At 37.2% G+C, this 13,031-nt stretch overlaps 1 protein-coding gene across 5 annotated transcripts in view; it reads left to right on the forward strand.

Moving 5' to 3' along the window:
* The window catches only part of VEPH1 (ventricular zone expressed PH domain containing 1), a 218,207-nt gene that overhangs the window by 116,804 nt on the left and 88,372 nt on the right, over positions 1 to 13,031 (forward strand). For 2 of the 5 annotated variants that reach the window (XM_060011229.1, XM_060011230.1), the window contains exons 8-9: positions 5,111 to 5,320; positions 5,892 to 6,289. In XM_060011229.1, the coding sequence (XP_059867212.1) occupies positions 5,111 to 5,320; positions 5,892 to 6,289 (608 nt within the window). Of the gene's footprint in view, positions 1 to 2,773; positions 5,081 to 5,110; positions 5,321 to 5,891; positions 6,290 to 13,031 lie in introns of those variants that run through there. The other 3 variants (XM_060011232.1, XM_060011231.1, XM_060011233.1) reach the window with 3 other exon arrangements.

Raw genomic sequence — 13,031 nt, forward strand, 5'->3', positions numbered from 1 at the left:
ACAGTCTTTAGGATGCTGCAGAGGTAGGAGGGACTGTATGGTCCTTCCTGGCTTAGAAAAAGAAGAAGCTTATCTTCCAGGTTGGGTATCACCTGTACAAGCTGCCTTCTTTCGGTATCAAATGTCCACATTGGGCAGTAGCCACCTAGAGTTTTACCATTTGACATTTTCATGCCCATTCTGTATTGGGCTACACTGTCAAATCCATTATCTTCTATAATGTTTTCAGCAATCTGGTGATACAGTATCATTGATCCCATTTTTAGATAACAGAAAAGTCATAAAGAGATTTGCCTGTCACTAACAGGAGATTGGAGTCATAAACCTAGATCTTTTCCCTGGAAGGCCATATTCAGTCTATTTCCCAGCCACGCTCTCCTTTCGAAGCCCCTAAAAAGAATCTTGTGGATGAAATAAACCATGGAGTCATTTCATTTCAGCGAGTTCTATGTTCTGGTGCCCATATAACTGAGCACCTGCTGGTCTCTGCTCTTGTGCACTGAGGCAGTCAGGGGCAGAAGAGAGTACCAAGAATTTGGATTCAACATTGTCCTTTACCTTAGTATTCAATTTTAGCGTTTCCAGAGGCATTACTCATTTCAGTTCCAAAACAGATGACAGTGCCGTGGAGCTGGGGGATCATCTCTGTCATTCTTATGATGATTGATGACCCAAGAAACTGCTGAAGAGTAGGGAACATAACATCCTAAGAATTTAGGACTGTGGATTTGGTCCATCATATTCTCCTACTTCTCCTCTAACAAGCTCAACTCTGCAGGATACATATCCTGGGCATGGGATCATAAGCCAAGCTCATCAAAAGTTAACTAATATTATTTTTCTTTGATTTAAGGAGCCAGGAGGAGAGGCTGCCAATCTCTCCACCTCTGCCAGCTTTATAGTCTCATCTCCCAGCTTAGTGAGAGCAGTGAACTGCCCAAGGACCAATTCGTTTCTAAGGGGGAGTCCCGCTCACACAAGAGGGAGATAATTAGGCCTTCCCTTGCCCCTCCTGGGTATCCCTAGAGATGCTTTTACAAACTTTACCTTGGCAATAGACACCAAAAACTGTTCAGACTGGAAATCATCTGAGCCTCTTGTAATGTGGCATGTTGAGTTAAAGCCAAGTTAATATTTAGGGGATTATAGAACTCTGACAAAGATTTCTGTAAAATTACCTCTGGAGTTAAAAGCAACAAATGGAAAAAAAAAATAACAACCCCCTTGCATGAGCCCAACTCCCTGGCCCCCACAAATAAATGTAAACAGGACCGGGACCTCCACTCTCCACCCATACTTTCACATTTGTGATGCATTTCTTTGCTCTAAAAGGAATGCAGAGTTCCTCTCTCTAAAAGATTTTTGTTTTTGAACAATTCTCTCCTATCTATTTATACTAAATTTAAAAACCAAGAGGAGAAGTCAAAGAGCAGTGAGTGTTTTTTAATAAATTCAAACTTCTGCCTACCATTTTCTGACCTTTCAACCTATTGGAACAAAAACTTATCCTAATTCTCTGCCAGCAAAACTCTGTGACAAATCCAGGTGGATTGATGGTCAGTAACAGAAAATTCTCTCTGGTCCATCTTGTGGCTTTGGCTACCTTGGAGACCCTTCATTACCACCCCTAACCCCTGACTCCTGTGTTATAAAATCTCCAAATCATAAAAATAAGGAAGATCGTGTATAAGAGAGAAATTCTTTGTGGTGAGAAACCTACTCATCAGTAACACTTATCAGCCTCATATCTAGAGATTACTTTTCTGGCCCAGACATTTTATCGTTGCTTCTTTACTTATTTAGCCCTTTGCAAATCCCTCTTTTCACTCCTACTCTTGCTCCTTGTTTCTCTCCACAGTTGATATTTACCAAATGACACTGCCCCATCCCCTACTCCCCATGGACCAGGAGAAGCAGCCAGTGCTTCATAGACATCTGGTAGACCTCCAGAGGGTTTTTTGTGGGTGCAGGGAGCAGGCTGGCTTCAGAGATGTAGGTGGTCTCAGTTCATTTATTCTGCAAACACTTCAGGAACCTGTGAGTGTCAAGCACTCTACCAGGCACAGGGGAACAAGGATGAGCATTATAGTTCCCTGCCCACTGAGCAGCAGGGATTTACCCAGGAATAGGGTGGCCAGATGAAACTAATAGAAATATAAGACATCCAGTTAAATTTCAGGTAAAGAACAAATAATTTTTTAGTATAAGTATAATCATTTTAGTATAGTACAATACATTTTTTACTATGTCCCATTAGAGACATACCTATACTAAAAAAAATATTTGTTGTTTATCTGAAATTCACATTTGGCTAGATACCTGGCAACCTGCCCCAGAGGCACCTGACCTAACCCTCTTGGGTCAGCAGATGTCTAGGGTTAACCCATAACTTCTTTCATGCCCAGAGTCCCCTCAGGGATGCTGTAAGGCAATCTGAGTGAGGGAAGGCATACTCCCAGGTACGAGAGCTCTGACTCACACAGTCCATGGTGCTTAACAGCCCACACTTGGTGACTGGAGACAGGGGCAGGGAAAGGGGGCTGAGTGACTGTCCTGTCCTAAAGTCTGATGCTGTAGCATTCTCCAGGGGACATCAGTACCTTCCAGGATATGGAATATTGATCTGCCTGTGTCTAGGCCATTGGTGTTTTCTTTTTACATTAACACAATGCCTAGACAAGGACAGACAAAGCTTCCAGAGGAGTAATAATAATAATAACAATTAATAATAATAATAAAATTTAACATCTCCTGACTTCCTGTTTTGTGCTAGGAACAGTGCTTCACACCGATTCTGTCATTTCAACTTCCCAACAACCCTATGAGTTAAGTATAGTTATTATCTCCATTTTGTAGATGGGGAAATTGGTATGAAGAGGACATGAAATAAAAGATCTCCATAAGTAAGAAAATTTTATGTAAAAAAATCAGAAACTGATCCAATAAAATTATTGAGGGAGATTTACTATAATCATGTGAAATTTGAAGTTTTTTGGAAGAAAATGCTATTATTTAAACTGTTGTTATAACCCAGAGCTTTATGTAGAAAGAAAAAACTAGTAAATGCATAAGAAACTATACCTCTAACAACTTGTATGTTTTGAGATTTAAAAATTTGTTTAATGCTCAACATCTGATATATATACATATTGGGGTATACTTTGTGCTTCACAAATTTTTAAGTTTTAATAATCCCAGCTATAGAAATTTCTAAAATAAAGTTCAAAAATAAAGGTATCTTTCATTTTTGAAATGTGATTAGGTTCCAAGGAACCAGAGGAATACTTTAGTTTGGCGACTATACATGGACTAACGTAGATAGAAAATAAATACTGCCCCCAAATTTCTCATCTTGAGAAGGATCTTTTAAAATTAACCTTTGTAATCATGATGGTTTTTAAAATACCATCCAATGACAGCACTATCTTGACTTTATTTGGAATAGGAGTAAAAATTCAGCTTTTAGAATCTTCTGGCTGGAAGATGTAAAAACCTCCCATGTGTTTGTGGGCAGCCAGTATCTTATGTGTGTCAGAAAGGGAAACGTGTTCAAGATGAGCATTTATTCCCATGCACTGGTTCTTGAAATCTACTCATGTATATTTCACTCAGTCATGGGATGGAAAATAAGTTTTTCATTATCTATGCAAAACCATAGGAAGCCTATAAAAGTTATATTAAAAATGCATTTAAATTTTCTCAGAAATAGCTTATTACACAATAAACAGTGTCCTATTACTTAATGTATGATCTACTCTCCTTCCCAGTTTTCACCGTCAGCATCTCTCCCTGGGGTGGACTAACAGGAGGATTCCAACCCCTGAGGACCCAAAACTAGGAACCCTCCCTCAAGGCCAGGACCCCTCTCTGGGCCAGTCAGAAAAGCTGCAGGATCCAACCCTTCAACAATGCCCACCACAGACATGGCCCCAGAATAGGTGGAAAGTAACTGAAAAAAAATCATCAACAGCCCCTCTATGTTGGTTTTCCCTAAAAAAGCAGTGCCGCTAAGAAAACCGAAATTTTATTTTCTCACCCTAACTTAAGAAATATGACAGGTTTACTTTGGCCCTTATGGAAAAATAACCATATGTTTGAAAAAGCCAGGATTTTTCTGTGAATTTGAGGCACCTTCCCTCAACCTCTAGGAAAAATACGAAAACCAAGTAAATACACACAGACAACCAACAGAATTATTAAGCCATCTTGGTGAATGGATTCCTAGAGATTATTAACCCTTGTGTTTATAAGGAAAGAATTAATCCTAACCCCAAATTATATGATTGATAGTGATTATTAAATTGAAATTAAAGTAGCTCTAGTCTGGCTCGATATTAGAAGGCAGAAAAGGGAATATAAATGCATACTACTTTTCTCTAATCATTCAGCACCTCAGTGAGCATCAGTGAGCTATTTCTGCAGCTTGTCTGTGGGGTCTTACTCTGTCTAAGCCACTGTTAGCCCTTAGAGAGGTAACAAAGTTATTTCACAAATAGCCCCTGCCTTAAAGGAGGTAATTTTAATGACCCACAGAGTGTTTTATAAATTCTACTATACAAGATATTTGGAACTATTAATGTCATTCATGGAAAACCTCTTTCCTCCAACATAATAAAATTCAGAAAGATTTTTCTTGCTTCATAAAATGGAAGAGTCCCACTGATTTCTTTAAAATAACAAAACCATGAGTTTACACAGTCCATTTGAAATGTTCTTATTCTAATAATTTCAGTACAAACAGATCAGCATATATAAGTTTTCTAGAAAATTCCTGGCATGAATTTCATATGAAAGCATGCTTTGGAAAGCTAGATAAGAATATGGTAGATGACCATAAAAACTGCTTTTCATCCTCTGAATCCTTCAAAAGGATTTCTGATACAAAGTTGCCATAAACACCAATGTTTCTAAACTTCTGGCAGAATACACTGTAGAAGCAATTTCAAAGACCTGTGTCCATAGTAATTACTCAATAAATATTTGTCAAATGACAAATTAAAAAATTGAGCATGTACAGTTTTCAGTTTTGAATAAGAAGCAGTTAGCAGTTAACATTGTTCTGAAGGGTATATGTGATGAGCATCGAATGCAATGATTTTCATTCTTTTAGGAGAAAACCCAGCACTGAAATCGAATTTCTTGAGAAGCTGGAAGAAGCCAGCCTCACTGTTGATGAAAATGAAGATCATGAAAAGCTCCAGGTTAAAATACAGGCTTTTGAAGAGAAAATAAATGCTGAGGGCAACACCCCTGGCTCAATCAGAAGATATAGTTTGGACCAAATTTCTAAGGAGGAAAGAAAAGACATTAGATGTAATAGGTATAAATTTTGTTTGGCTGGTTTTTAGAATATGTGCTTCATGTTTGCTATTAGTTTTGTTGTCACTCTTTTATTAAGTGGTTTTTAAATATCTTTTACCTATAGCAAAATTCATCCACAGTGCTTTCGTTACCCAAAGAAGCTCGCTATATTAGAAGGAGAATTCAAATAAAAGTCACAAACCTATGGTTTATTTTTTAAAAACACTTCTTAAATATAAATATGCTGATATTGAGAATGACTGTCAAAAGCTTTTCTTGATTTCTGATGAAAAAGCAGAAGCAAAAGTAGGAAAAAGAATATAAATATGTAAGTTCACCATTTCCCAGCCAGTTTTGCCATGAAACTGATTTTTAAATCTTTGTTTTGGGAGGTAGCCTAGATCTACAAAGGTTTAGCTTATTACATAATGTGTATGTTTTATCAAATTCTGTTAATAGCACCAATTTTCAGTTTCACACTCTAGAGGAAGTAACTTTTGCCCCAGTGTTATTATTCTTTCTTTTCCTTGTCAGTAAACGGTAGCCCAGCTTCTTTACCTGCCTCAGCCTTCCCTTTGTTTGTATTGTAGGTCAAAGAGTTTGGCTTTGCACACCGCGCTAACGAATGACTTGAGTTCAGAGGATGGGGAAGTTGTAGAGAGTGGAGATACGCCAGCCAGCATCTCTCTTTCAGAAATAGACCCACTTGGCCAAGGACATGACAGGTCGCCCTTTAAGGGAGACACTGATGGATCACAACTGGTAAATTCTTCAGTTTCACACCCAAGTATTATACATATAGAATCTGAGAATTTGCCAGAAACAGTTAAAGAAAACTATCAGGAAGAAACTCCAGATACAACCTCAAGGCCTGTAGAATACCATGATAAGCTCTACTTGCACTTAAAGGAAAACCTCAGTAAAGTGAAAGCATATGCTGTGGAAATGGGAAAGAAGATTCCAGTCCCTGACCAGTGTACCATTGAAGGTAAGTGACCTGAACTCACCAAACTTAAGAAATTTCAGGTATCGCTAGAAAAAACAAAAAAATAAAACTCCAGTAATGTAAATCGCCATACCCTTCTGGATCTTTTGCAAAATAGATAATTTGAAAATACCCTTACATTATTTTAATTGCTTTTTTCCCCCAGTAAGTTTAATCATCTTTTTGATTCCATTTGAATCTACCTAAATCTACCAACTCTGATTTTTTCAAACCTCAAAATATATTGTTTCTGGTTTCCCATCCATAGTGTTCAGGAAAATTCTGGAAAGGGATATGTGGCCCCCAAAATAGACTCTGGGGTAGGTGTCCAACCAGAGGCATTTTCAATCCACATAATCATGCAAGAAAGCTATGGGCAGCGTCGAGCTCCAAGAGATTTTCCTTCTATTCATTCAGCAAGCACTTATGAAGCAGCTACCGTATGCCAGGCACTGTGCCAAAGGTTCAGTTATGAACCAAACAGACGCACTCCCTGATCTCTTGGAGGTTAGACTATCGAAAGAAAAGATCGAAGCCATAGTCAGGAGGTGATGTAAGGTCAGGAGCCAGTGAGAGTGTGAGCTAGTCAGAAAACAACAGACAAAGTAAGAAAAGAATGTCAGGGCCGGAACTTCCCTGAGGTGCCCCATTTAAGTAGATGCCAAGAAAGCTCAGTAAAATTTTAAGTAAAGTCAGAATTAGTAACAACATCTTGCCAAGCCATAATGAGCTGAGGCAAAAGGAGGTAAGTAGTAATATTGAGCATGTCTTTATTTACAGTTTTGATATTTTGTTTATCATGGACTTTTTGTATTAATTTTGATTTTTAAAAATATTATTTATCTTGACTACTAAATTTTCTGGTGCTCCTTTAAATTCTGTGCCCTAGTCCTGGCCCCGGGAAAGATGATGGGTTGGAGACACAGGTACTAAAATGGCAGAGTGTCCAGGGCAGGCTTACCCTTCTGGTAGTGGGTTGAGCAAGTATGGATGGCTGCAGGCACTCTTGGGCTAATTAGATCTTTCCTACAGTCACTCTTAAGCAGCAGCCATGTTCTTCCCTTGAGATTTAGATTAAGGTCCTTGCCCACTCCTAGGACATAACATCTTTTCACAGGTTTCAGCTCTCATAGAAAAAGCCAGGCAGCTTCTCGTCTAGAAAGAAACACAGCTGAAGGATGGGGAATCCAATTTATATTTACCCACCCACTGACCATCATCCCCTTTCATGTTTAGGTACTAGGAGGGTTTTTTCATACTCTACTTTCTATTCCCTTCTCCCACTCCATATCAGAGGAAGGTAGATTCTCATGCTACCAAAGGAAAAGGGCGGTTCAAGCATTTTGTAATGACAAATATTACTGTTTAGCATGTTTGTATAGAATCTGACATTTTCTCTTTTAAAAAAACTGAAGTATAGTAGATTTACAATGTTGCGTTAGTTTCAGGTGTACAGCAAAGTGATTCAGTTATACATATATATATGTGTGTGTGTGTATATACATATATTCTTTTTCAGAGTCTTTTCCCTTATAGGTTATTACAAAATATTGGGTATAGCTCCCTGTACTATACAGTAGGTCCTTGTTGGTTTATCCATTTTATATATATGTATTAGTGTGTATATGTTAATCCCAAACTCCTAATTTATCCCTCCCTCCCCCTTTCCCCTTTGGTAACCATAAGTTTGTTTTCTATGTCTGTGGGTCTATTTCTGTTTTGTATATAAGTTCATTTTGTATCTTTTTTTTAGATTCCACATATAAGCGATACCATATGATATTTGTCTTTCTCTGTCTGGCTTACTTCACTTAGTGTGGTGATCTCTAGGGAATCTGACATTTTCAAAAGTGTTTACATTAATTTATTGATTAGCCTTCTTAAAACTCTTTTTTGAAATGGTAACAATAAAAGTGATATTGCTCATATTCAGTATAAGTTTTGGATAATTAAGTACACCAGGACTTGAGAATGGCTAAAATCAATAAGACTGAATTAACACACTCTTAACAATTGCATGCTTCACTAATTATCTATGTATTTAACACACATGTTGGAGAATTCAATATAAGAAAGGTTAAGTGAACTTCCCAGTTTGACAGAGGACGTCTGTAGCAAATATAAAGTTAGATACCTTTTCATCTACTGGAATAGTTTTTTTATTTATTTTTTTAAGTTTAGCTTAAATCATTAAAGATGTACTATACAGTGAGGTTTAATCTTGTGAAAATGTGAAAGAAGTCTGGCAGAGTTACTTCAAGCATCTAGTTGTCAAAGTGATATTTCTTATGGCCTTGAATTCTTTTGGGAGTTTGAGAGTTAACTAGGGGACTTGGGTTTTTTTCACAAAATATTGAATGAATCCATCATCTTTACTTAAAAAAAAAAAAAAAGTTTTTTTTCTTTTCATGTTTTCTACCAAGCATGGCCTAGAACTGAGAATGTATTTTTTTAAGTTGACATTTTGGATTCATTCATGCTTTTGTAATTTCCTGGAAGTTCCTGGGAAATGCCTTGCACTGAGATATGAGTGAGGGATTGAAGATTTATATGACTCACTGTAAATACATCCACGGAGAAGGGACTGGTACTGACTGCAGGGGACACATTGTTATTATTTCAGATTGTGTAAACCACTCAGCAAAACTCCAGCAGTCATCTGGCTGACACAGTTTTGCTTATTGTCATGAGATCACTCAGCTCAACAATATTGTGTTTCTTTCCTTAAAAATTTAATGAAGAAAGATTTAGGCTTAGGATTTGTGTTCTGTTTAATGTATTGTTGGTATAAAAGAGGGATATTTAGTCTTTCTTGCTAAATTATGCAAAGTAATCAAGAAACATAGAGGAGAACCATAAAAACCACTTCCACACTATTAAAAAGACAAATAAGCCAGCAGGAAATAAGAACAACAACAAAGAATTAAGAATAATTTTAGACTGTGCTAAAAGCACATGACAAAACAATCCTTTAAAGAAGTTCTTTTTGTATTGGTTTGAATCATATGAAAAAAACTGATGTTCAACTTCCTTATTTTGACTGACAAAAACATCACTTTCATATGGTTCAACATAATACTTCAGTAATAAAATATGTTGAAAGAACAGGAGCCTCATAGTCACTGTACAGCAGAATTCAGTATGTGGTGAATCAAGTCACAAATAGCATTCTTGTCCTCAGTCAGCCATCTTATTACTGCATGATATTGATCACAGTGGGAACAGGCAATGGGCAATAATAGATCAGCACAAATCTATCATCATATTTGGAAAAATTGTCAAACCCCAGGTCTTATTGAAGCTGGGTCAGCAGTTCATTTTGGGTATGAAAGCCTGTTATTCCCTAGTCAGTTATTCTCTCCTGGGCTCCATTGACCTCTGGCATAGGAGCAGGTTTGCCAGCCACTGAAAGTTAATGTATTCATGTGCAGAGTGATAGTCTAATACCTGCCTGATTATGTTTACATAAAAGACCAGAGGAATTTTGTTCATCTGCCAAGGGGTATTTTAAAAATCTGAACCACTGGTATTCATTTATGTGTACAAAAATGATTTAGAGGTTAAAAACAAAGCACGTGATATTGAAATAAATCCTTGAAAATCTGGCCCATCACTGGAGTTCTATAAAGGAAGATATAAAATCTTACAAGAACCCATCAATGCTGCCTTGGTTCGCTTTGAAGTATTTCCTGATTGGGTGAAAATACATCCCATCTGTAGAGCACATCAGCAAAGCTGACTTGCAGAAAGCTAATTTTAAAGCTGGTAATGTGGTCCTTTCTCTAATAGACCCACATGAGTTGATTTTTCTTGACTCGAACAGATATGAGAATTACAAAAATAAAATACAGCTCATTGTAAATATCAAGAAGCAGGTGCTGTTTTCATAATTAATGATAAATAAGGCTTCCTTATTGAAATTTTGCATGTAGTCAAGTCCAGCCTCATATTGGGATGACCGAGGAGACAAAGCCCGCACCAGTCTTTTACCTCTTTCTCCTCAGTTGGTCCAATCTGGAGGATAATGGTAACACTGATCCACTTAATGGTTCTGGGGGAGGTTTCTTTCTTTCTTGTTTAGAATAGATTGATTTAATCCTAGGATTAGAATCATTTACCCATGGGAAGAGTTGTAAGATATGCAGGTAGAAAAAAATCCTAAAGTTTTTCCACACAATTTGAGAGGGAAAACAAAATAGGAAGATGTCACAAATTCTCTGGAACCTCATTTCACCAATGTGGTCCACTGAACTCGTTTGGAGAACACTTGTTAGGGAAAAAATTTTCTAGAGAATTTTTCTTGGTGCTTTGGAATTTATCTTGGGTGACCTACTCACCAGTTCCCATTTCTCCAGAGTGGATTTGAATCAAAAGAAGACAGGTAGGATTGTGGCAGGGTTCTCCCCTTCACTTTCTCCTGCCACACACATCCTGCTTTCTGTAATCTACATTGGCCCATGAGAAACACCCAAATAATATGAAAAGACCCCTTCTGAACTCCTCTATCAAGTTAACATCAAGTCACTGCCCTTGTTCATCCCCAGCCAAGAGTAGCTGTAAGGCCTAGACAGATACCATGTCACTGGTAAGGATGTTATGCGCTTAAATCCACAACCTAAGTTGTTCTGCTAGAGGGCATCAGATAACTTTATTTCTCATTAGTTATATTTTCACAAGCTCTTATTAAAAAATAAAAAGTTTGATTTCCTTTGCACATTCAAATAAATGACTAAAGAAAAATGCCCTAACTGTGCTGTTGGACAAAGAAGTGTGCTGCTTATTTGCATGCTTGCATTTGGTTTACCTGGTATTATCCATGGATGAGATGTTTATTCATCCAGCTAGGAAACAGTGCAAAGTGAGATTAATAAGCACGTTTTGTATGGAAATTGGGAGAAATTATCTGTCAGTAAATGAAATGAGTCAACTAAACTCTTGAAATAGTTAGTTCCTCTAATATAGTGTCCACCTTGGGTAGGTGTCTAATGGATTTAAAGGGACTGTGCTAATAAATAAACAGAAGCAAAAGTAAGTACATAAACTGAGCAAAAAATGCATAGGAGTGCCTTGCAGTATATCTCGCCCTAAAAGTAGCCACATTAAAAGAAGAAGAAAGAGGAGGAAGAAAAGGAGGAGATAGCTAGGAGCAGAAGTAGTCCGCTGTGACATATTTCATATTCTTAAATATATTCTTCTAAATGTATTATTTGTAAAATAGAAGGCTATATGGCATTATACTTTTATGTCTGTAGTGAGTATTTTTATCTTTTTTTTAGGGAAGCTCATACTCAGAGATTATTATCAGTCTTCTGTTATTGTTGTTTGGGGACTGTCTTTACTCCAAAACATACAGTGGTGGACAAAATGGTCCTGAGCCACTGATGGTCCCCAGCAGAAGGGTACATTCCAATCCAATTTGCCACAAACCAAATTTCAGGAAAGTGAATGTTATTTTTTTTTTATTTACTTTCATTATGAAACTGGCAGTATGTGCCCTGTAGGGAAACAAAATGGTCCCTAGATATCATCAAATCTCATTTAAAAACTGAGCAAATCTATATTTCTGAGCTCTGTTGTTGAAGAGCTGGTAGCCAGGAAACTGGAAAGAGATTATATGGCTGGGTAAAGGGTTTTGATATGACAGAGGAAATGGGTGGGTGGAAAAAAGATGGTTTCCTCTTGTTTGCTCCACATTAACCATCAAACTTTAGATGATGGAGGATTTTTAAATGTTTTTTCCAAAAACGTAGGCAATCACGCAGTTGGCAATCAGGAATTCAGGTGTTTGATAATTTGGTGGCATTTATTTGTGTTACAGTCCATTGCCATAGAGGTGCATATTTACAAAGAGCAGATGAGTCTGTCTAAAGCAGGCAGAGCCTCATGTCACATATTGGCAGACCCACTTGGGGTCAGTGAAAAAGAGCTAATTAAAGCACACCAAGTCCCTGGGTTTCCTCTGTCAACATTTTTGACCTGTCCACATTAGAGACCAGTGAGAAATTATAAAAGGCAATTTTTTCTTTTCATAATAAATGATTCAGTGGACTTTTAAAAATAGTTTATGGAAAATACTCATTTTTAGATGAAATATTCACATCAATTATCAATTATGCCATCATTAAAATAAGCCACAAATTCAGGAGACATAATGCCATTGCAGAAACTCCGATTCTGTTTCTCATATCAAAACCCCTAATTTCCAAGTAGCCTTTTCAGATTGGCTTTTTTTCACCTAGTAATATGCATTTAAGCTTCCTGCATGTTCTTTTTTGTGGCTTGATCGCTCATTTCTTTTTAGTACTGAATAATATTCCATTGTTTGGATGTATCTACCATTGTAGTATCATATAGACTAGTTTTACTGCCCTAAAAATCCTCTGTGCTCTTCCTATTAATCCTATTAATTCACCCATTAATTCTACAAATATTTCTGAGTGCCTGCCACATGCCAGCATCATTCTAGGAACTGGGAAACATCAGTGAACGAAACAGGCAAATATCCTTGCCTTCACAGAGACTGTTCTAGTAGGAAAAGACATACAATAAATAATAGACATGATAAATAAATAAAGTATGGAGGACGTTAGAAAGTGATAAGTGCCATGAAAAAAGTAGAAATAGAGCTGGCTAAGAAGAAACAGGACAAAGAAAAGGATTTACATTGTGTGTGTGTGTGTGTGTGTGTGTGTGTGTGTGTGTGTGTGTGTGTGTGTGTGTGTAGTTCTAGAAGGACACCCGTCAA

Source organism: Delphinus delphis, chromosome 4 (genome assembly GCF_949987515.2).
Source record: "Delphinus delphis chromosome 4, mDelDel1.2, whole genome shotgun sequence".
NCBI lineage: Eukaryota > Metazoa > Chordata > Mammalia > Artiodactyla > Delphinidae > Delphinus > Delphinus delphis.